The 23,334-nt window shown below is 40.6% G+C and overlaps 1 protein-coding gene across 5 annotated transcripts in view; it reads right to left on the bottom strand.

The window, feature by feature from the left end:
* The window catches only part of kcnc3b (potassium voltage-gated channel, Shaw-related subfamily, member 3b), a 53,516-nt gene that overhangs the window by 14,919 nt on the left and 15,263 nt on the right, over positions 1–23,334 (bottom strand). Inside the window, exons 3-6 of one of the 5 annotated variants that reach the window (XR_003221446.1) lie at positions 8,528–9,509; positions 6,617–6,811; positions 5,517–5,645; positions 703–4,716 (exon numbers count right to left, since the gene is read on the bottom strand). Coding sequence is in view for 3 of the 5 variants with exons in the window: in XM_019362685.2 (XP_019218230.2) it covers positions 5,524–5,645; positions 6,617–6,811; positions 8,528–9,509 (1,299 nt within the window). In the remaining 2 variants the exon portion in view is untranslated. The remainder of the gene's footprint in view (positions 1–702; positions 4,717–5,516; positions 5,646–6,616; positions 6,812–8,527; positions 9,510–23,334) is intronic. The other 4 variants (XR_003221447.1, XM_025909991.1, XM_019362685.2 and 1 more) reach the window with 4 other exon arrangements.

Genomic DNA, 23,334 nt, shown 5'->3' with positions numbered 1-23,334 from the left:
CCTTTGGGATGTTGTAGAAAAGGAGATTTTCACCATGGATGTGCAAGAGAAATATCCAGCAACTGCTGATCATAAAATCATCATCATCATCAAACTCGACCAGCAAGGGGTCTAACCCGGTTTTAGCAAGATGTACCTAATAAAGTGGCCCGTGAGTGTATATTGAAATAAAGTTGGTAATGGTGGTCTTCTTAATTTCTGGCTTTAATATGATCTCTTTGACATTTAATAAACTGATTTCTTCAATCAAGCTTTTTAATGTGATTCGTAACACTTGCCGAATGACATATCAGTAAAAATGGAAATTGAGAGACAGAAAAGCAGTTCCCATTTGCTGATTATATGAAAGGTGAAAGTGATAGAGAGTGATGAGATCAGTCGGTAACATGGTTGTGATGGTTGTTTAGCATTAGTTTGCTTTTGTCACATACAGACTTTGTTTAAAAAAATCCAAGAAGAAGAAATATTGTGAAATGAAAATAAAAAAAGTTAATCATGTCTCGGCCACTGCAGTCTCTCACAGTCTGCTCTCCTCCTCTCTGGGCTATCTGCTGCATTTACAACAACAATCATCTGTGGTTTTGTGCTCTGGGATTCTCTATCAAGGGAAACGGTGAGTCTGGCTGTCACTGTATTCAGTGATGACATAATTCCTGCCCAAAGTCACACTTAATTTACACTATAGAGGGAGTATGTACCTACCTAGAGTCAGACTTTAGTTACACTTGCACTGCAGTGGCGGCCTGGGGATGGGATGGAGAATGAGTGTTAATCACACAAGGAGAAGACTATGTCGAGGGAAGACACAGAGGAACAGAGACAGCACTGCAAATATTGTTGCCAGACTGTTTACCAAGCACATAATCATGTGAAATTAAGACTGACTCAAAAAATAGCCTTAAAAAACACACTGTGAAGGCAATAACCTGTTTTCTATCACTGTTTATAGCTTCAATGACTGTTTGATTCTTTTCTAAGAATGGCCACTTACACACTGGATCATTCTTACATGGTATAAATTGCCTGTTAAAGATCGTATGATCTCCTGTTACCAATAATGAAATGTATTGATTTGGTCATGACCATTACTGAAGCCACAATATGTGCATACACTACATACAGCTCCTACTATATCTTCTAGAGAAGATATAACATCCAGCTGTATCCTACATACTCTAGTTTGTAGCATGTAGGTCAGACCTATGCAGTTCATGTCAAACCCAATTAATATTTTATGTCCCTGCTTCTTGTACATATACGTGAATATACGCTGTGCATATATGTGTATCGGTAAAAATCTGGCTCAGAGAGAATATTTGCAGAGCATGATAGGGGAAACACAGTAAGACACACACAGTGGTATTGTTACAAATATCAGATCATGCATGGCAATGTAGAGCGAGTTTTACATACTGTGTCAACCGTAAAGAGAACACATGAGAGGACTGACAAGTGTTACCACATAAAACACACTTTCACACGGGTTATGGGAAAAGGCTTTGAGGAGTTACTTTTAGAGTTAGCGTGTCGCTCTGGTAATGACCGCGAGCACAGACAGAAACAACAGACAGGTCTGTGGTGGCTTGAAAAATATTTCTGCCAACAGTTAACTTTAATCCGTGTCAAAATTAACAATATTAAACAATGGGGTAAAAAAAGAGCAGATGAAATGTCAATGAAGAGCATTTCTTTCCTGTAAACCTCAGCATCGTATCTGTTTAAAGTCTCTAAATAAATTATATACTTATCCTTCCATGAAAATGCAGCAGATTTACTGCACATAGTACGGATTTGCTAATAAGTATTAAAAAATCTAACACCAATTACCCAACACCTTGTGAACGGTAACGTCCGATGTTCAGGTAATTTGGACAACTATTTGGCCAAAACCGAACAGTTTAACACAAACACACAACAGCAAATACTCTGATATCACTGATACATTGTAGTTGACCACATGAAGTTTATGTGGAATCATGAATTGCCTTGCATTATGCTTTGTCAGCAGCCCATTTTGTATTTACTTGGTATGAACTTCAAATGGCCAAAACAAAAATGTCCTCTCAGCCACATTTAAATCACTTTGTACCCTCGGTGATCACATCCTGTTGTGAGTGACTATTGAGTCACTTTCTATTTTGATCACAGTGGGAAATGTCACATTACAAAGAAGTTCATTTAAAACTCTTTCCAGCTACAAAAGTACCTTTAAATTATAATGCATGACACTTTGCATTTAGCTTAACATATAGCCAATTCATCTAAGAATGAGCACACTGGCCTATGTTTCCTTTCCCACTGTATTTTTGGTTCAAAACACTTCATGTAGATATTGAGCCCTCCTTGTAGGAAGCAGCCACAAACAAGGTTGTGTTGTGCTCACAGTGTTGTTGCATCAGCTGTAGTGAAAGGCCCCATTGTTAGATAGCAGCTATCTGCTCTAACAATGACTGACTGACTTATAGTGGGTGGAGTTTTATACATTTACTAGCAATGTGCTCATGTTAGCTGAAATGAATGTAATGCTCTACAGATTTACTGCACATAGTACGGATTTGCTAATAAGTAGTGAACGTTTTGGCCAAATATGCTCTTGAGAATGCCTTTAACCAGCGAGATTTGCACCACTTTTCTGTTAATTCGTTCCGCTGTTTTGTTGGCAGTTTTGTTTGTCACTCCGATTCAGAAAAGACGAATCGCAGGTGATGGTGAAACTCAAAGGGGATCACAGGAAGAACACGAGGGAAGTCACAAAACACAAAACAACAAAAACAACTTGTACAAAACACAATATCAAGAGAAAAACAAACCAAAACAAAATATAGAATACAGCAAAATATAATTAAAATTAACATAAATCAACTCAATCCATACACATACACCTCGAAACAATAAAGCATTCAAATAAATACTTTTTTTTTTTTTACAAAACTGCTGGATATCACATCACAGTAATACTTAATAAAAGATGCACACAACATGTTAGAAACACAGAACAGAACAAAAAAAACTCATATACATATACAGAGGAAAGAGTGTGGAGAAGAAGAGAGACAAAGAAGAGAGAGACAGAAGCCAATATAAACTCCTTGAAGAAGGTCTGGAGGAGTGATTTGGAGTGAGCAATCAGAGGGGGGTGATTGACCGTTTGACCTTAGTGAGCCATGCATACAGCACTGGGTGCGTAGGAAGTCAAATGGCCAACAATCCAACAAAAGAATCTGAGAAGCTAAGAAAATAAGTTGGCAAAAACACCTTATGCATATATCTACAAAATAAATCACAAATAAAGCACACAAGAATGATTTTTAGTCAGCGTGAAATCCCTCTTTAAAAACAAGTGGAGAGCAGGGACCATCATAACTGTCATAAACCCAGTGCTTTTTGTTCATTTTCTTGATTTTTCAAAACTTCGGATTCACAATTTTAACAGATTAGTCATGTAAGTTTGAATGCTCCTATATAGCTATCTTTTTCCCCTCAATAGGAAAGAGGTTGACATCACCTTGGCCAGGTCATTTGTCTAACACGGGGCTTATAGACATGGAATCTTGTTATCAGATACTAGAGAATCAGGTGTCAGAGAAATAAAGAAATTTATTTGGTATTTACTGTAAGCACTTAGTACAGTCTCTTCCCCCAGTGCACAAGGCTCAACATTAAAATACACACTAAAACAATAAAGACTTTTATACATCGCTTACCTACAAATTACAAGCCCTAAGCAGCATCCTAATAACCCCAGCACTTGTTTTGCTCAATGGACTCCTGATTTGTTTTAAAGAGGGATCTTTGTAGCACCTAGATTTTATATTACATATAGAAAACCATTAAAAACTGCAGCGATGTCAGCAACCTCTAACTGAAAGGCTCGGACAGCTCGAGGCTCGCTTACCTTAGACAACATGAAGCCGCTTTTTCGGTCAACTCTGTCATAGCATTTGTCTTTCTGTCTGGTCGGTAAGTGTTTCAGTCACCAAGTGCAGCTTATGTTCCTTCTGATTTCTCCACAGTACTCATACAAAAGGTCCTAATCTTTGGACTACACTAGGCACTGAAAGCACAGTTATACGGTCAGGGGATAGTATTTCAGATCCATTACACGCTTATTTTGTAAATTAGCACTCTGTTATTATAACTAATTTATAGGTCGATTTTTTATTTGTTTGTTTTTTGATCAACCCATTCTTTAAAATGTTTGCTAGTGTTAAGCGTGCCATGTTTCACAAAGTGATATCCCCTGACACAGATGGCTCCAGTGACCCCAGTTACCTTGGGCCTTGGAAAGGTGATGTCCAGCACTGCAATCACAATGTGTTAAAGTATCAGTGCAGACCAGCTGATTAGAGATGGTGCATATGTACTTGTAATTTTGCAAATCCTTGTGGCCACATCACGGCATAGCAGGGACAAATGCCACTGTTAGTGCGTACAACCAGTGTGCGAGTATATGTACATATTATATATACAGGTGTAAATAGAAAGGTGTTGTTTATAGTCAAACATTTTTTTATAAATTGCAGTGTGCACTTCTGTTTGCCAAGGTGGAGGTCCGTGGGGTAGGGAGTAAAACACAATAGGAAGGGAAAAAACTAAATTAAGCCACACACGACAAACACAAACACAACACTCAGACGGCATTGAGAGGACAGAGACACAGTGTATAACATGTAAGAATGAAAAAAGCGCACATACACACGCGTGATATGACACAACCTGAAGAGAGAGACAACAACAACACAGAGGCACATCAGACAACAACATGACCCGCTGTTCCCATTGGTTCTTCTTCAGTGTCTTGCTTTATTAGTTATTGACACAGGACACAACAACGGGGTTATTTTTCATTTGAGCTTCTGGGTGTTATTTGCACATGTGCATACCCGCATGGATGCGCTCTTGCACTCTCATGACTGTATGCAGGTTTTAAGCTCTCACACAGACACACAAGTAATTACTGAGTGTATATCACAGAGAAATTTTCACATTTTCTCTCCAGATATTTTCTTTTTTTTACATCTTGTACAGTGTTCATTGAGATTGTCATTCACAAAGTTATAATAATAAGTACAACATTGGGCTGAGGTTAGGACTCATTGGATGAAATACCTCAGAAATCACAAGGTGAGCCCCGAAATACCCTTTGCAACTCAAACCTTAACATTCACATTGAAGTGCTACCTAACCTGAGCTCAATTGTTTGCATCTGAATGCTTAAAACCGGTAGCACACTTTCCACACGTTCAGGCACAGATCAGTCTTCTTACAGGTGACACAAAGGACAAACTCCATTGAACATTTAGACACAACACTGTGAAAACATTTGGTGTATCTGCATATCTTTTGAGGTCATGCGTAGCATGTGCAGCTGCATCTGTGTTAAAGTGGGCACTACACTGCTGTTTGTGCAATTACAAAACATCCTACCTCTAGGACAGCCAGATTAAAAATTTCTGGATGTTTCCAGGATACAAGCTCCTTTATTAAAAAATTTTTTTGTTCTTTTTTAGTGTTACCTCTGGTCTATGGTTTGATCCAGGAAGATGTGGAGTTTGCATTGAGGTCCTGCTGTAACAGAGACCCCTCCATCTTATACCAATCCTCAGTCAGAGGGGAGTCTGGGCTGGGTGCCAGGGCTGCTGCCTCTAGTTTGTTGTCAACAGGGGGGTGTCGAAAGTTTGGAGGGAGTTTGGGGGAGTGTTTCAGTGCAGGTTGGTGGCAGTGGTGGTAGTTGGATTGCAGTAGTAAATGAGGTGTTGGGTTTTCATGAGCATGAAGATAATGGACATGGGGCAACGAAAAGGGAAGGCGTTATGGTGGAGCACATAGGAAAAGAAGGGGTGAAATGAGGGTGTGGGTTTCAAATGGGAAAGAGGGGGGATGGGAGGGTCGATGTGGGGCAAGTTTGGGAGGGTAAGTGGTCAAGGGGTTGCGGGAGAAGTAAATAAGAAGGACAACACAAGGCAGGAGAGAGAGAAAGAGAGAAACAGACAGGGAGAAACAGAAGTGACGAGAAGTAAATTAATGCATGGTCAACTGTCTGAGTCCAGAAGACAGAGAAAGACAGAGATCGTTTTTGAGCATGAATGACTGTGACATTATGGGACACAGAACAAAGTTCACAGACACCGTGGAAAGATGGAAGACATGAATGGCTGAGGCAGTGTGAAGAGAAAGGAAAAGGAGAGAGGTAGAGGGACAGAGATTCTTGTCTGACAGAAGAAATAAAATGTGATACCAAGCGGTGATGGAAACACAGACAACATGAATGTGAAGAGATGGAAACAAACAGAGCAGAGCAGAAGAACTTGGTGTGTATGCATGTGTGGTAAATGTACGACTGTAGATGTGTGGATGTTTTGTTGCTAGCTGTGACTGAAGTCTCCTAACTCAGTTTATAGTGTGCTGTCCCATCCAGCGCATCTTTCCTGCATGTTTGAATGTGACATTCAAAACATATAGTGGCCTATATGTAGTTTATCTACATTGGCTGCCTCTGCACTTATATAATATATAATGTATGTTTACATCATACTGTGCCAGACATCTTGCTGTGTGGATCTGTTTACATAAGATGTGCATGTTTTGCATATCCGTCTCCTGGTGTGAAACATACCTTTCCGCACATTCCCATCTGTGGCACGGAATTCCCTGGTATTAAGAAGGAAGCAGGCTCTGTCCTGCTGGTAGCGTTCCCGAGTGGGGCCTCGCCCAATAGGACTCCTCTCATCCGGGCTCAGCACCTGGTCGATGGTGGGGCAGTCCTCATTAGCCAAGGCGGCTGAGGCTGCGTCACCATTCTGCTTAGAATCTAGTTGAGGCAAAGGAAAGTGAAAAAATAATTTCATAACTAATGCCTCTTTTCCACCTACTCGGCTGTTATTGACTCGACTTGACTCTGCTCTACTCGGTCACAACTGGGGTGAGGTCGTTATAGCAAGGCGACCTGAAAGTCCTGTGACGTCATTTGTATGTGACTAAGACACAAAACAACAATGAATGTCATCGAGGCGATGGTTTAAGCACGGTGTCGGTTTGTTTGTAACCATTTCTCTTGTTCAAAAATGCTCTGTTTGATTTTTGTGAAGGAGTCACTTTCATGACCCAGCCTGAGCCATTACTACCTGGCCAATCAGTGGCATGCAGGCTGTCGACATCACATTTTAAGCTTGACGAAGCTCGCTTGGAACCCTGGCTAACAAAGTACTTGGTACCAGGTAATACCACGTAATGGAAAACCCTAAAAACCGAGTAGAGTCCAATCAAAAGAGAGGCTTTAATGTTGGCAGACGGCTTTTCTTCCCTAAACCTGGTTCTGCCAGAGGTTTCTTCTTGTTAAAAAAAGGTTTTTCCTTCCCACTGTCACCAAGCGCTTGCTTGTAAGGGGTCATCTGATTCTTGGGGTCAAATAAAGCATGTTCTGGTCAACCCTTCTGTTTGTAAGGGGGAAGCTAACCAGAAGAAAATGTCTTGTTCTCTACAGTGAATGAGCTGAGGGCTGCACCAAGATTAATATGAATGATATGGAACTATGAGTCATGCAAAGATATGTTAGTAGACACGCTTTGCATATAAAAATGTGTGTTATTTAAAATGAAATAAAACAGTAAATAAGGAATATATATTTTGAGTAGGTATGATTATTCATAAACCATGAAATCAGAGGACGGCCCCATAAAACTTGTACTTGATTGTACTTTCCAAGTCTGGAGTCTGCTATCAAAAGTTTGACTGATACAACTTGCTAATAAAAACAAGGAAAAAAAGAAAAAAAAGAAGAACCTCTAGACACAGCCCACAAATACCTGGAAAAAAGCCAAGCAGACAAGATGTAGTAAAAGCACTGAAGAAACCAATGTTTTCTGACTCACTAATGATCAGGCCACTGGAGTAATGCATTTAAGGTGCATTATTGTGGTATATGACTGACGCCTGATGCTGCAGCATGTAAAAAGCGCACCAAGAGCCAAATTACCTCGCCTCCTGATTTCACTGCTAATGCCAGAGAGATAATATGTAGGCTGACTTTCCTCAATTCGGGAAGTCAGCTCAAAATTGAGATGCATTAAGCTGTTTTAAAAGATAATTGAGGTCATTTTCCTTCCATAATGTTTGTTTTTCCCTGGCAGATGGAGGCCTTAAGGCAACTGTGAACCTACCAGTTGATCATAAATTACATATGAGTTGTGATGGGCCAGCAATTTCTCCAGGGTGGCTCAAGAATCAGCTATGCATCTCTTCTTGATGGTACTTCCAGTTCTTTCTCCTGACACTTTGGTACTCTTAATTCTCAGTTAAAAGTCTAAAATCCTTTTGTACACCTAAAACTACCATGAGCATTGACTACAAACAAGTTCGTTTTAGATTGGTTATCTTGATTTTAAAGTGGTAAACTACATAGTGAAACTTTAATTTTACTCTTGAACATACAGATTTATTCATTCCTATCTTTTCAACAGTAAAAAAAGATCACATATTTTCTCATGATAAAGATAAGCAGCATTAAAAAACAGCAACAAACACTCACCTCTGTTGATCTCTATAATTTCTTCTTGGGCAAGAGGACAGTCACCTGCTATTCCTCCAGACCCCATCACTCCTCCCAAGACATTTCCCAAGATTCTTTGCGGTGATGCAGTAGCCATCGCCAAGGCATCTGGCTTGCAGTAGTTGGGGGACCCTGGTTGTGGCGCTCGGGGGATATGTTTGTTCTTCTTTTTGGGAAGCTTTTGTTTGGCCATAGCCAGAGAGTAGTACATGCCGAAGTTGTTGACAATGACAGGTACAGGCATAGCAATGGTTAGCACACCAGCCAAGGCACACAGCGCACCCACCAGCATCCCTGACCATGTCTCCGGGTACATATCTCCATAACCCAGCGTGGTCATGGTCACAACAGCCCACCAAAATCCAATGGGAATGTTCTTGAAGTTGGTATGGGCACTGGCTGTTGGGTCATCTGGGTCTGCGCCAATTCGTTCAGCATAGTAGATCATAGTGGCAAAGATGAGGACACCAAGAGCTAAGAAGATGATGAGCAGGAGGAATTCATTGGTACTGGCACGCAGGGTGTGGCCAAGGACACGGAGACCTACGAAGTGGCGAGTCAGCTTGAAGATTCGGAGGATACGAACAAATCGGACAACACGCAGGAACCCCAGGACATCCTTGGCAGCTTTGGAGGACAGCCCACTCAGACCAACCTCCAGATAGAAGGGCAGGATGGCAACAAAATCGATGATGTTGAGGGTGCTTTTGAAGAATTCAAACTTGTCTGGGCAGAAGGTGACTCGAAGCAGGACCTCAATGGTGAACCAAATGACACACACACCTTCCACATATGTCAACCAGCTGTCAGTCACCACCTCATAAACTATCTCCTCACGCGTCATGTTGCCCACTGTGACGTTCTCTGTCTTGTTGAGGATGGTGTTGAAGGCCTCGTGCGTCTCCATGCAGAACGTGGATATGGAGATGAGGATGAAGAATAGGGAGATAAAAGCCACATACTGAAAAGAATGAAGAAAGGGGTAAATAGAAAGAGTTAAAGTAGGAAGAGAAATCAGAGAAAGAGCAAAAGAAAAAAGTCAAATTATGAAAATCCAGCAAGGCAAAGGACATCAGAGAAAATGTCAGCATTTTAACAGTAGAAAACCTCAAGCCAACTGCAAAAGTAAATGCATTAATTATTCATTCAATTTAATTACATTACATTAAATTAAACAACCAGTGAATGTATAACACTTAAATAGTATACTATCGGTTAATACTCAACTCAATATTTAAAAAATGTCTTAATATGTTAATGTGTATCCTACATATTCCAACTGATTACCACATCACACAGAAAACAAAAAGTATGCAGATAGCTATAAAAAATATTTCAGAAGCATGTAGTCCACAAATAGAACTTCTAATCGGAAGGGATAAAATAAATAACTGAAAATATGTCTGCCATATTACAGTCATGTGGAGAAGGAAGTTTTCACAGGACTTTAGTCAGCTCTATGCAAAGAAACTAAGTACACCTTACTTAGTAAGTAGCAGCTAGTGCTGATAATCAAATTGACCCAAATAACTGATCATCAGCAAGTGTGAGCACCTCTATAAAACCAGAGGTTTTGGCAGTTTCCCGGTCCAGAGCATTCAAGTGTGTGTTAACACAATGTCACCATCTTCCTAATTGTGGACATCCCAGCAAATTCCCCCCAAAATCCAACTGTGCATGTTAAAATTTAAAGTTCATGAAGGTGCAATGAAAAAAAGACTAACAGGTATGGCTTATTTGAAAGGGTTGATAAGAGAAACACTCTCTAAAAAGAACATGGCAACATGATTTAGATTTGCAAAGTTGCATCTAAATAAACTACAGACAGACAAGACCAAAGAAAGTTTGGTTAAATGTACAGCACCATGTTTGCAGAAAACCAAAGATATCACCAAAAACACTTCATGCCAACTGTTTTGCAGCCACAGGACCTGGGCAGCCTGCAGAAAAAAATTAATTCAAGTTTTTCCTGCTAAAGGTCGCTCTGCAAATTAGCCAAAACAATCATTGGGTGTATTTAGTTAGTTTTTCACAGTACTGTTTGGAATCCCATTGTTATGAAGATTTCATTAACCTCACTGCTCATTTAAATAACATGCAGATGCTTTAAGGTAACATTACCCTTCACTCAATCATATCATTTAGCCTACTTGTGCGTTTTTTTTTTAAATTGGACATTTTGACGAGTCTTTTCAATACTTAATACTTGGTATTCATATTCTTAATGCTATGGTTGCATTTGGCCTATTAAAACTAACAACTCACACTAACTCCGATGCTTTTTTTTCTTGAATTATTATGTTGTTATTGTGAACCTCTTGTGAGAAATGTATTCATTATCTTTCCACAACCTGGATCCTTTCTATATACTACAATATTATGCCTCCCATGGGTTGGCTTGTTCACTTCAGAAATCTCTGCAGCTTTCCTTGACAGAAAGAAAAACAAGCTAATTTAAACCATCACACTGTCCCGCTTCAGACATCTCTGTTTTCCAGTTTGCTTATAGCTCATCTGCGTGATCTGCAGTTTACTATATGAAGCCAATCTTTTCCCTTCACTGTAACTTGTTCAGTTGTCAGTGAATCAATGACAGTAGTGTGATGACACCAGTGTGCTGCGCAGTCTTTCCCCATTGTGGTCCATTCCTAAGCCCTGCAGTGTATTTATAGATGCAGTATACTTTGTGCGTTACCAAATAAATAATAAAACACAACCATGGCCCGAGGAGCAAAAGAGAAAGGTAATTCATACTTGAGTGGAGTCCATATATATAAGAACCCTGAGTGCCCTCAGCATATTGTGAGTGCCAGCCTGTATTTTTGGCATTATGCACTTATGTAATATCAAGAGCAAAATGTTTATAAGAAGAGGCTTTATAACTGGGCAAAAAGAGCAACCAGTGCCACTTATGTTTCTTGAAAGGTCTCCTTCCCCCCCCCACCATCCCTTTTCTTTGGGTTGGAAATTGGATGAGAGCCTACACATATTTTCTCTAAGTGCCTTCATGACAGAAACAGACTGGGCAGAAGGTTTAATACTGTGAGCGGTTGTATTTATTGAGGAGATTAGCCAACGAGCATTTAGCCAAAGACGTGACCTTCCAGGAAAATCAGTAAGTTGGTGTCCATTCTGTAATTTTTTTTTTTATTGTTTCAACCATTCGTTGGTTGTAATGTTGGTTTATGTTGTTTAATGTTGGCTCAATAAATGTAATTGCATTTTTTTTTTACAGGCTACCTCTTTGCAGCCCAAATAGTTTGGTAATGTATATCATTAGGTTTGCTCCTGTTTTTCTCTTTTGCTTTACTCTGTCATTCTTGCAGCATCTACCGTCCTTTCTGGTCTGTTTTCCCTCCCGCTCTCCTTCTCCTCTACCATCTATGCTCTTTCTTTCTTCCCCTCTCTTTTCCATCTCTACTCTCTACCTCTTTTTTTCCTCTGCTATGTTTCTCACTAGTTGGTGTCTGACCTACTTTCTCAGATTGCTGCAGTACTCTCCTCCTCTGTATCATGAAAGCACACACATACACACACACTGAGGTTCTCAAACAGCCTCTACACTCCCCCATCCTCCCCCACCCCCCAACCCCCAGTATCAACCCCCACCCTCCCATCCCAGTGAAGCGGGATAGTACCAGTGGGACCAGCACAGGATGTTCCCTTATTGGCCGAGCACCAGAAAGTCTTCACAAGTACAAATCACAACAACGAAGAGAGTTTCGCCCTGAAGTGTTGGGCTCTTTTTTTGTTTGTTTTTGTTTCTACTGTTCTTTTTATTCTTTACGACATCAGACATTACTGATGCAAGGATTATAATAATAGTTAATAACTGAGTAGATGATGAGCATGGGCAACTGTAGAAAGCATGAGGATGCAGAGACTGGAAAAAAAGTGTGAGATCTTGTCTTCAAAGTGAGCTTTTTCATGTTGTCCTTTGCACATGTACGAGCTAACACATACACAAGAGACTGCTAAAAGAAACTTGTGGCAAAACCGTAATAATACTGTATCGTTTATGTAGGTTACACAGGTGGAGACACAGGAGGGGGTGGACAAGTGGGAGGGAGACCAGACGATGCGGATCCATGCGTGGAGAAGCACAAAGGAAAAAGTTGAAGCAGTCCAGAAGCAAGGACAGAGAGTAATACGAGCGAGGTGAGAGGGATGGATGAATGCCAAAACGGTTAACATAACTCAGACATGTGACCAAGGCAAGATTTGCTCATTGTTCTGATGATGTTAACGTGATGTGACTGTGTGATGAAAAGACGACTTTTGCAATGACAAGCAAGAGGACAAAAAGTATGACGGAAATGATGGTGAGAGGAAGAGCGAGGAGCCAAAGAAAAGGAAGCAAACCTAACAAGAGACTGAAGGCTAATAATAAATGACAGGCCTTAGCAACTTCTGTCAAACGGAGGGACAGATGGAGCTCTGTGTCTTTTTCCAACATGTTATTCCATACAAATGATTTCAAAGCTGCTAGGAACTTATGCATAAAGCTAGTTTATATTACTGAATCTCACACAAAGCTGGTTTGGGGGATGTCTGAATGTCAAATATGTCCATCTAATCGTTCTAGCGCAAAAGTGGTAGAATCTACACTACCAGCCACTTCATTAGGTACACATGTTCAACCTCTTGTTAATGTAAATATCCAATGAGCCAATCAAATGGCAGTAAATCAATGCATTTTTTAACCTCCTGAAGTTCAAATCAAGCATCAGAATGGGAAAGAAAGAAGATTTAAGTGACTTTGAACATGGTAAGGTTGTTGGTGCCAGAGAGGCTGTCTGAGCATTTCAGAAACTGTTGATCTACTGAGATTTACTTGCACAACCATCTCTAAGGTTTAAAGAGAATGATCTGAAAAAGAGAAAACATCCAGTGAGCAGCAATTCTCAAAAATGCCTTGTTGATGCCAGAGGTCAGAGGAGAATGATAGGAAGACAACAGTAACTCAAACAACCACTTGTTACAATCAAGGTGTGCAGAAGATTACAGCTGGGCTACAGCTGTAAGCTAAGAACAGGAAACTGAGACTATAATTTGAAGGTGCTTACCAAAACTGGTAAGCAGAAGAAACATTTCCTCTGGTCAGATGAGTCTTGAGGTCTGTGACATCGTTCGCGTGGTAGAGTCAGAATGTGGTGCAAACAGCATGAAAGCTGGATCCATCCTGCCTTGTATCAACGGTTCAGGCCAGTAGGCTGGTGTGGTTTTGTGGCAGATATTTTCTTAGCACACTTTGAGATGCTAAGCACCAGCTGAACATTGTTTAGATGCCACAGCCTGCCTGAGTATTGTTGCTGACCATCTCCATGCCTTTATGGAGATGATCAAAAGTGTACAATGTTCTGATTGCAGCTTCCAGCAAGAAATTGTGGCATGATGCAAACTGGTTTCTTGAACATGATAGTCACCAGATCTCAATCAGTAGAGCATGTAGATCCTCATTATGGAAATGCAGTCAACAAAACTGCAGCAACTTTGTGATGGTGTCGTATCAATATGTATCAAAACCTGTGAGGAATGTTTTCAGCACCTTGTTGAATCTATGCCGTGAAGAATTAAGGCAGTTATGGAGGAAAGAGAGGGTCCAACGAAACAAAGTGTACCTAATAAAGTGTCCAGTGGGTATTTCAATCTCTTTTCACTTTTGAATTTAGTCTTCATGTTGTTGTTTTTTTCATTAACGTACCTCATATCCCTATATATAATATAATTATGTGGGCTCAGACACAGTTGATGCATACACCTTAAGCTGTTAAACATCATTTTAAAAAAGGCCAATTTTTATCTTCTCACATATTAGCACCAAAATATGAAAGTTAAACAACTCTGTTTGAGCCGATCTGACAGTGAGCTCAGCTCACGAATTTAATACAGTGAAAATAATATTTCTGCTAAACCAAATGTAGCTGAGCGCACTGTTCATGAGCTTGATTTGTTACAGAATTTTGTCTTAAACAGAGCAGATCTGTTTAGATTATTCAGACACACACATCTAAAAGCTGATTTGATTCCAGCTGCAAGAATCACTTCTGTTCACACTAAATAACATTTCTTTTAACCAAAAAAACTAAAATACCTCCAGTTAATTCAACATAAAGGGAAAACAAAACAAAAGTGTTAATCATTTATTTTCATCAATCAACAAAATGCAGTGAATGAACAAAAGACAAATCTAAATCAAATCAATATTTGGCGTGACCACCCTTTGCCTTCAAAACAGCATCAATTCTTCGAGCTACACTTGCACGCAGTTTTTGAAGGAACTCAGCTGGTAGGTTGTTCCAAACATCTTGGAAAACTAACCACAGATCTTCTGTGGATGTAGGCTTCCTCACATCCTTCTGTCTCTTCATGTAATCCCAGACACACTCGATGATATTGAGATCAGAGCTCTGTGGGGGCCCTACCATCACTTCCAGTACTTCTTGTTCTTCTTTACGCTGAAGATAGTTCATAATGACTTTCGCTGTATGTTTGGGGTCATTGTCCTGCTGCAGAATACATTCAGGGCCAATAAACAATCATTTATAATTCTGAAAGCATTCTTTTGTTTACAGCATTTTTCACACCTGCCTAAAACCTTTGCACAGTATAGACAACTGTACCTGTAATGCTGGCACATCAACCCTTCAGCTGTTATTTTCAACTCATAAATGACTAAATTAATACAAGGGGGAATTTAAACTGATATTTTGGGTGTTATAGTTTAATCTGGAACAGTTTTAAAACAATTCTTGATGTAATAAAATTCAGAGGCGCTGTATATTTTTGATTCACTGTGCCAAAACCTTTAACACCTGCTGAGCTGGCACATAGTCTGACTGCTCCTAATGAGACGCATTGGCTGACTTACAGAAAAACAGAGTAAGTTGAGTGAGGATATTGATTTTTAAAGTTATTTGTTTAACTTAACTGCACATTACGCCATTCATCATGCATTATATGTATATATATATATATATATATACATATATATATATATATATACATATATATATTCTGCAACCACCTAGAGTTGCTTGTGTTGCTCATACAATCTCTGGTGTACCCGTACACTAATATTTTAAGCTGTTACACCATTATGGCCCCAAACAACTGCCTTTTTTATGTTTTTATCTTCTGTGTTAACTGCATTGAGTTCTATATAATGATAGATAAATATCATAAATATAAAAGTGTCAAATATAAATTTATAAGTGAAATTGCCATTAAGATGGACTACAAGCATGTGCATGCTCTAAATGTCTGAGTGAGTCTTCGTGCCATGTTCTGGCTGTTTTGTGCTATAAAGATGATTTCATTACAAAAATAATAATGACTCAATTAAGCATCATATGAGTCACGAGTCACAGTTCTTGGGTAAAATGACTGTTTTTCACTCTTTGACTTAACAAACAACAATATTTACTGACTCTTCCATGTTCCTTTCCTTATTAGCAAATTTCTTTGCTTCATATTAAATTAAACTTTTTGAGTTTGATGTTTTTCCTAGTAGGAAATCTTATACACAGAGGAAAGCACTCTGTACTGAGAAAGCTTGACCTAACAATGACAGATAAACGTATTCAGCAAAAACAAAATGCAAAGACACACGCGGGTTTGGGTTTCATTACCCTGGCAGCTTGAACCAAAAGTACTGCAATTAATTTGACTGAGATGAGCTAAAAGCCACAATCAATTATTGCTCCTGATAAAACAAAGGTCCATTCATGTTGTCAGTGAGTAAATCGAGCCGTATTTACAGCAGCAGAGTACAGTAGATTGCACAGTAGATGCGAACATCAAATCAATACTACTCAATCAACATGGCAAGCAGGAGTTTTCTGGCTGTGGGGGGGACAGAGAAGCACTCAAACTGCTTGAACATTAATAAAATCTGCTTAAATCTATTCATCAAATCAGCCTGCAGCAAACAGCTGCAGAGCCTGTGCGTGCATTCGATGCATATACATCTGTTGGTGTAAGTTCCTGGCACCGAACTTGTGCGTGTGTGGACATGACTCACAATGTGAAAGAGACAAACAGCCTATGGGCACAGGAGGTGTGTGCGCACACTTGCTGATCACAGATAGCAAGTGGTAGCTGCATGAGCACTGCATTGAAGTGATGGAGAGGGATGAGCAGGGAGAGAGAGAGAGAGAGAGAGGTGGAAGAAGATGATAAAAGGAGGAGTAGCAATCTGTCACTTCACACTTATTTATCTCCTTGGGCGCTTTGTTCTTTCCCGCCATCCCTTTTTTGTTGTTGTTGTTGTTGTCCTCACAGCAACGTGAAGGTGTGCACTCTGGACGATGCTCTCGATGCGTAGCACTTACAGGCACAGGTGCAATGTGGTCAATTCCCTACATTAAAGCCAACAATGACCTTCAAGGTCCAATCGAGCCCACCACACCGCCCCACCATCTTCCTCCTCACTCTCTAGACACCGAAATTAGATTTTGAAAGATCATCAACATAAATTTAAAAGAGCGGGAGTCAAAGATGGAGAGAGGAGCAAATGAAAAAAAAAGAGCCTTTTGAAAAAGAGAGAGAGAAACTGCGAAAGGAAGTTGATCACGGCGAGCGCTGATTGTGTTTTCGATGGATGAATGAAGAAGGGAGAGCGAAGGAATGGAGGTGGAGGAGAAGGAAAGGAAAGGGCAGAGGAGAGAAGACAATGAGGGGCAGCGGAGAGTGAGATTGCAATAAAGAGACAGGGAGCGAGAAAGGAGGAGGTGCTGGGAGAGCACGAATGTAAGCGATATAACCGAGGAGAGATTGTCGGAGCTGATATTAGCCCTACAGGCATTTTTGCATGCACGGCGGTGCGCTGTGCTCTTCCTTAACGGGACCCTAGTGGCGCTGTGTTTACTGCGGCACCATCCAGAAGAGCTTTATCATTACAGTATTACCACAGCCCTGCCTGGCTCTGTGTCACCATGACAACCACTGCGTTAGCCTCTGCTTTCAGGCACCAAGGACAAGACCAAGACCAAGTTTGACCAAGCCAAATACTGCTCCTACAGCTGGCGTAGAGGGCTGAATGTATACAGGAGCAAGAGCCAAATTGTGATCATTTGGTCCAGACGCTGATTGTCCAATCAAAGGCTTTAGTTTATCAAGTTAAGGGCGCGTGACCTTGACAGTGATACATAAAGGCAGGTAAAGGATTTCGCTTCTCGTTAACAAGGCTTTTGTTTGATTAGTGTTAGTATGACAATCAGGGAGCGGTGGAACGTGGAGTCTTTCCCAGCAGGGCAAAGCAAATGGAGGGGGGGGCGCCGCTGCAGAGTCAGCACTGATAAGGAGACACTGAAGGATGATCTGAAATCTGCACATGAATGAGGCATGAAAAATGAACATTTGAACGATGTGAAATACAGAACCCTCTCCTGAAGGGCAACCTGAGCAGCGGCTCAGACCGGGATCGGGTGATTAATCTATTATCTTAGGTGAACGGCCGCGGCCATCACTCAGAGACTTCCAAAGTAGCCACTTAGCGTGCAGGGCGAGTATAACCTTGGGTGGGTTACGGGAATAGCCTTCACTTGTGCCATCATCATCATCATTGCTGCAGAGCAATACTGAAATTGATGGTTTTGTTTGTTTTAGCCCAAGATCATCAAAAAGAAAAAAGAGAAGAAAAAAAGAGCGAAACACCAAAACTAAAATGTCAGAAAAGAGAGAGTGCTGAAGTCCGAATCAGAGAAGAGAAGAGAAAACATGCCTTCATCTTTTTTCGAAACTGTATGTTTTCTTTTTGTTGAACTATAAATGACTGTTTACTTTATGCAGCTCATGAAATATGTCCATGTGAACCACGATTACATAATTTTGAATCCAGTCCATTGACATACAGCTAATGCCACCGTGACGTTCCAACATTGCAGTTTAACAGCTACACTTTAGAAATGATAATCAAAGCAACTGTCATGTCTTTGCCAAGTCTTGAGCTGCCCCTCTTGTCTTTATGTTTTGCTACGCAAATGTGAAAATATGTGCAAACATAGATGGACATACTTTATATAAGGCAACAATGAAGCTTGTTCAATTCTAACGAGCAAGTGTTGGGATGGGTTTCTTTCACCCTCAGTCCGAGGCAGACAAACTGATTGATGAACTCAGAGTGAACTGCCAGCACCTTCACATATGGTACGCTGCTCACTGTTATTATAATATGTGAGCATACGTGACAACAGCAAGTATAAATGTACACAGCATGGGAGAGAGGAGACCCACACTTGAATAAACATCTCAAACCACAGTGGAGTTATCTTTTTCATTGTCTCCTTCAACTCAACTATCATCATTATAGCTAGAATATCAATATTTGGTATGAACAATTTTGTTGCTCATCACAGCCTGGTCTTACCTGGGCAGCTTTCTTGTCACTTCTTTAAGCAGTCGTCCTACTGGTTGAAATGCTAAACCGTGACAAAGCTTCTACAGACCACTGTGAGCATTCACGGTTGCACCTCTCTGCTGACCTCGTCCATACATAGTGGCAACGATTTCAATATTTGGCAACAAAAATTTCAAATTTGGATTCATCACCTCTATTGAGTAAGATCTGTTGTCAATGATATTTAGGTCCAGTTCTTGTGTAATGCTGCATTCTTTTGTCCTCGTTTCCCTTCCTTAAGAATGCCTTCTGGACAGCCACCCTTCCACTGAGACCATTGTTGGCAGGTCTTCAGTCAAAAGCAGATGAATCCACCAAAGGTCCTGTGTCTTTTTTGGTGGATTTTTTTCTATTGTTTAGGGACATGACTTTCAGTCAACTTTTCAAGTTTTCATCTAATAGCATCTAACAAGTGTTCTCTTTGCTATTTTTCATAGATTCAAGTAAAAGGGTACAAATTATGGAGTTCTGCAACAGGCTGCTGGTAAAAGAGAGCCTAAAGATCTCGATTTTTTATTTGCTGAGTTGTCTCTTATATCTACCTCACACTGGTTCATCTCTTGAATTTAGAGACTATATTACACTTGAAAGATTCATAGGTCAGAAAAATATTCCTCTGAAAATGGTCAGGTAGAAGCACTGAACTGAAAATGAGTGAAAAAGCAGCCAATGTCTCAAGAGAAACACTAAAAATCTTCAGAAAACCTGGTGAACTATCGCTCAAGACGACACAGCACTGTAAGAAGTGACAACCAGCAGCCAGACAGCTTAGACTCATCCCAGTCAGGAAACAGTCCAGCACAAACCTAATTACACATTTTATTTAAAAAATACAAATAAACTACCTGAAGTCAACACTGATGATTAAAAAAAGTTAACAGGACAGATTTAACAGAGATGGTGCTGTCTAAAGTTATCCTTATGAAGACAAGCCCAGTGGCATGTTTGAGATTTTAGAGAGAAAAAAGCCGCCATCTGATAGGGAAAGGGGGTACGCTGGATTTATAGCACAAGACAAAATCAGACCAGTGTTGCATAACTGGATGCTGTTCAGCAACAGTTCCATCACAATTATCTTTGTTGACAATTGATGGAAGCCAAAACTGTAAATGAAAGTCAAGTTCCATTAATTGTCAAGCTTTTTTTTCTCAAGATAAACAACACGGGTGGGGGAAAGTGGCACAGAGAGGAGGACATGCAGTTAAAGCCCCTACTAAGGGGTCACCCACCACCCAACACGGGACACTGCGGAATTTGAAGGGCAGGAGAGGTGAGGCATGAAAATGATGGGCCTGGTAAATGTGGCACGTGCACCAGGACAGCTACATATGTTGAATTATCAAACGCGCGAAACACGTGGCCAAATCCCACGCTCGCACGGATGCTTATCAGGCTTATCAAACCCCGTGAATCCAGGAGGACATGAAAGAGCAGTAACGTTGTTGGCTGGACCCAGGATGTGAGATATAATTAGCTTCTGCTCTGGTTAATCCTCACGTATGTTTTATTTTCTGAGAGCCGGAAACGCTGACTTTCAAGGGTCAGTGCTCTTGGAATTGATTCAGGTAAAAATTCAATCACAACGCGCACTTCTGTTTCAAGAGATTCCCTGAATGAGTCAACTCCTTGACATGATACAGTCAAATCGGTAAGCTGTTGCACACACATACACACACTCTCCAGCTCTCTAGTCGACACGTCACAGTGTCGTACATGCTCTGCAGCATTCACGTCTCCTCCATTTCATTCCCACTGCAATCCTGTTAAGCTGGAAAAAAAAGAAAAGGAAATAGAAAGGCGCAGCGTGGAGATAAACTGAGTGCATGTATGTTTCTTCTTGTCTGCTTCGTATTTGGTTCGGACTCTTTTGCCATATATTTCCGTTTCTTCTAGCGACGCAGCTCCAATCTCTCTCAGTCGATCTTTTTTTCTTGGTTCCTCACCCTGCAGTCTCCATCCGTGCTCTCCTATCCTGCTTGTACTGTCTGAGCCTCTAAAGCGGGTCTATTTTTCTAAACCTCCTTTGTCCTTGCTTCCTGTCCTCTCCCTTGTCTGCCTCATTACTTTGTCCATATTCCACCTCTCATAAAAAAGAAGAAGCATCATGGAATCTGAGCAAATGACAAACTGCTCATAGAGCACAACAACAACAACAAAAGAAGCTAGGAAACTTCTCTGAAAATGTCCTGATCTAAACAAATGTTTGCACACATTTCCATCCAACTCTACTCCAAAATCAGGCTTTTACACGCTCATATAGATCCTCTTTATATCTAAAATGGTCATATACACACACTCCACCTCGCCTCTGCTGCCACTTGGACACTTGGATCGCAACTAAGCAGATGGTCACACAGGAATTGTCCCAGTGACGCCGTCTAATGTCATTTTCCAAGGGAATGAGCAGGGATCCAGTGTGACTGTCTAAGTGCCACGTAAGTGTGGCGAACCAAGCCAAGACACAAACCTCTTACTGTAAAAGTATACGCCTTAATAACCACACGCTGAATATCAGCACAAAAGGTATTTGATAATAAACTGTTCCTTTAGGTAATTTTATAATAATTACAATTAAATAATCATAATTACATTAAATTCCAAAACTGAACTGGTTGGGAATATTTTGTAAGTTATCCTAACCTGAATCTTGAATCTCTCTGGGTTGAACCCCAATGGCTGCCGACTTCTAGGCACATTTTGCAGGCTCTACTCTCACAGAGAGAACACAAAATAAAATTTGCCCCTCAAGACTGCAGAAGATGTGGCAGGTTCTCCTTTGCATCCAGAGTTATTGTATATATTTCTTGAGGGTATTAAAGTATATAATGATAAAACACAGTTGTTAAAATTAATATTTGAATGCTACTATCTTCTCAAATGTAAGAATTTGCTGTATTTCTCCGATTTTTATCATTCAGTTTGAGTAGTCAGCCAAGATAAGCTTTTTCAGGGAGTTACACTGTATTGGCTTAATCTAATTCTTAATAAAAATATTGATAAATTCCACCCTTGTGTCATTATGGGAAGCCTTTTTTTTGTTTAATTTAATAGCAAACTAACATTCAGTTTGTTTAACGCTTTATCCACACGTGAGTGAGAGTGATCCGCAGGATGACGTGCGGAGGCATGAAGTGATTTAACAGTGTGCTCTAAGTGCGCACACTCAGCTGAACGGTTTATGGGCAGCTACCCTTACAGTGTACAGGCCAATGTGTACATGTGAGCGTGCTCAGAATGATGTATGTCCGGCCAGGTGTTTGAGGGAGTCAAATGGAACATGCGTGCCATAATAGAAATGGATAGCGTGTTTCTCTACCACACTAAGACTTTCTCCAGATACTGCTGGATATCGTTTATGAATTATTGACTGCCTTTATGCTGTGAAAGGACTTTTGATTCAGCATGCAATTAAAACATTTTTTTTCCTGCCAGTATGTGCACACGGTGTACTCCTTTGTTTACTCATACATGTGAATGCGGCAGTTTGTGTGATCATTACAGTACAGAGCACATTGCTCCCTTGCACGATTTGACAAGACTTGCCCCATTTAGTGAATTCAGACTCCTACCACTGTAATCGGCTCTGGCACCGTGCGAGCTCTCCTCCACGCCACTGTTCTGAATGTTTCCAATCCCAGAGAGCGCGAGAGCAAAATTGCCACTATGTTCAACTAATTGTGTGTGCAGTCTTGAAGAGTGCTGATTCAGCACTTAACCAAGATGACTAAATGGATCAAGGCCGAGGTGAAGGAGGGAGATGGCTAAGACGGGCATAAAGAGCGGGAACGTATTAGAAGTGCTTAATGCTTCTGCCTGAAATATGATGCCGTGTCTGTAGTTTGACATTTTGGCAAATACCCTTATTTGTTTTCGCTGCCAAGAGCGGAGAGATTGATACCGCTTTCATGTGTGTTGGATAAATATGTTCCTACAGCCTGCAGCAGCAGCAGCCATAACCTTAACTTAGAGACAGCTAACCTCTCTCGGTCCCAGACGTAACGAAATGAGCATGCCAAAACATGCGAAAGTCACCAATATTGTCCCATTTGTGTAAGCTGTACAAGGCCAAGTGTATAAGAAGCAATTCACAGTTTTTCAGAGGGTTATGTGTCGGTCTAGTTCCTGGCTCGGAGCAGTTGCCAGGCAACCAGCAGAGCCTTCAGATAGTCACTGGTCCTGGCTAAGACATAGCTAACATAACGGCTGTAAGATTTAAAAATCAGTGTTTTTACACTTCAATTTTTCTGCAGGTTACACAGAATGTGTTATTAAGTGACATTCAGAATTTGCTAGTATTTATTACTCAGACCCGGCCTAACTGTTTCCATCTGTTTTCAGCCTTGATGCAAAGCTAAGCTAACCAGCTGCTGGCTGCAGCACCGCATTA

The sequence above is a fragment of the Oreochromis niloticus genome, linkage group LG8, assembly GCF_001858045.2.
Source record: "Oreochromis niloticus isolate F11D_XX linkage group LG8, O_niloticus_UMD_NMBU, whole genome shotgun sequence".
NCBI classification, from domain to species: Eukaryota; Metazoa; Chordata; class Actinopteri; order Cichliformes; family Cichlidae; genus Oreochromis; species Oreochromis niloticus.
Note: the sequence above shows the minus strand (reverse complement) of the source record. Positions and strands in the feature narration are given on the sequence as shown.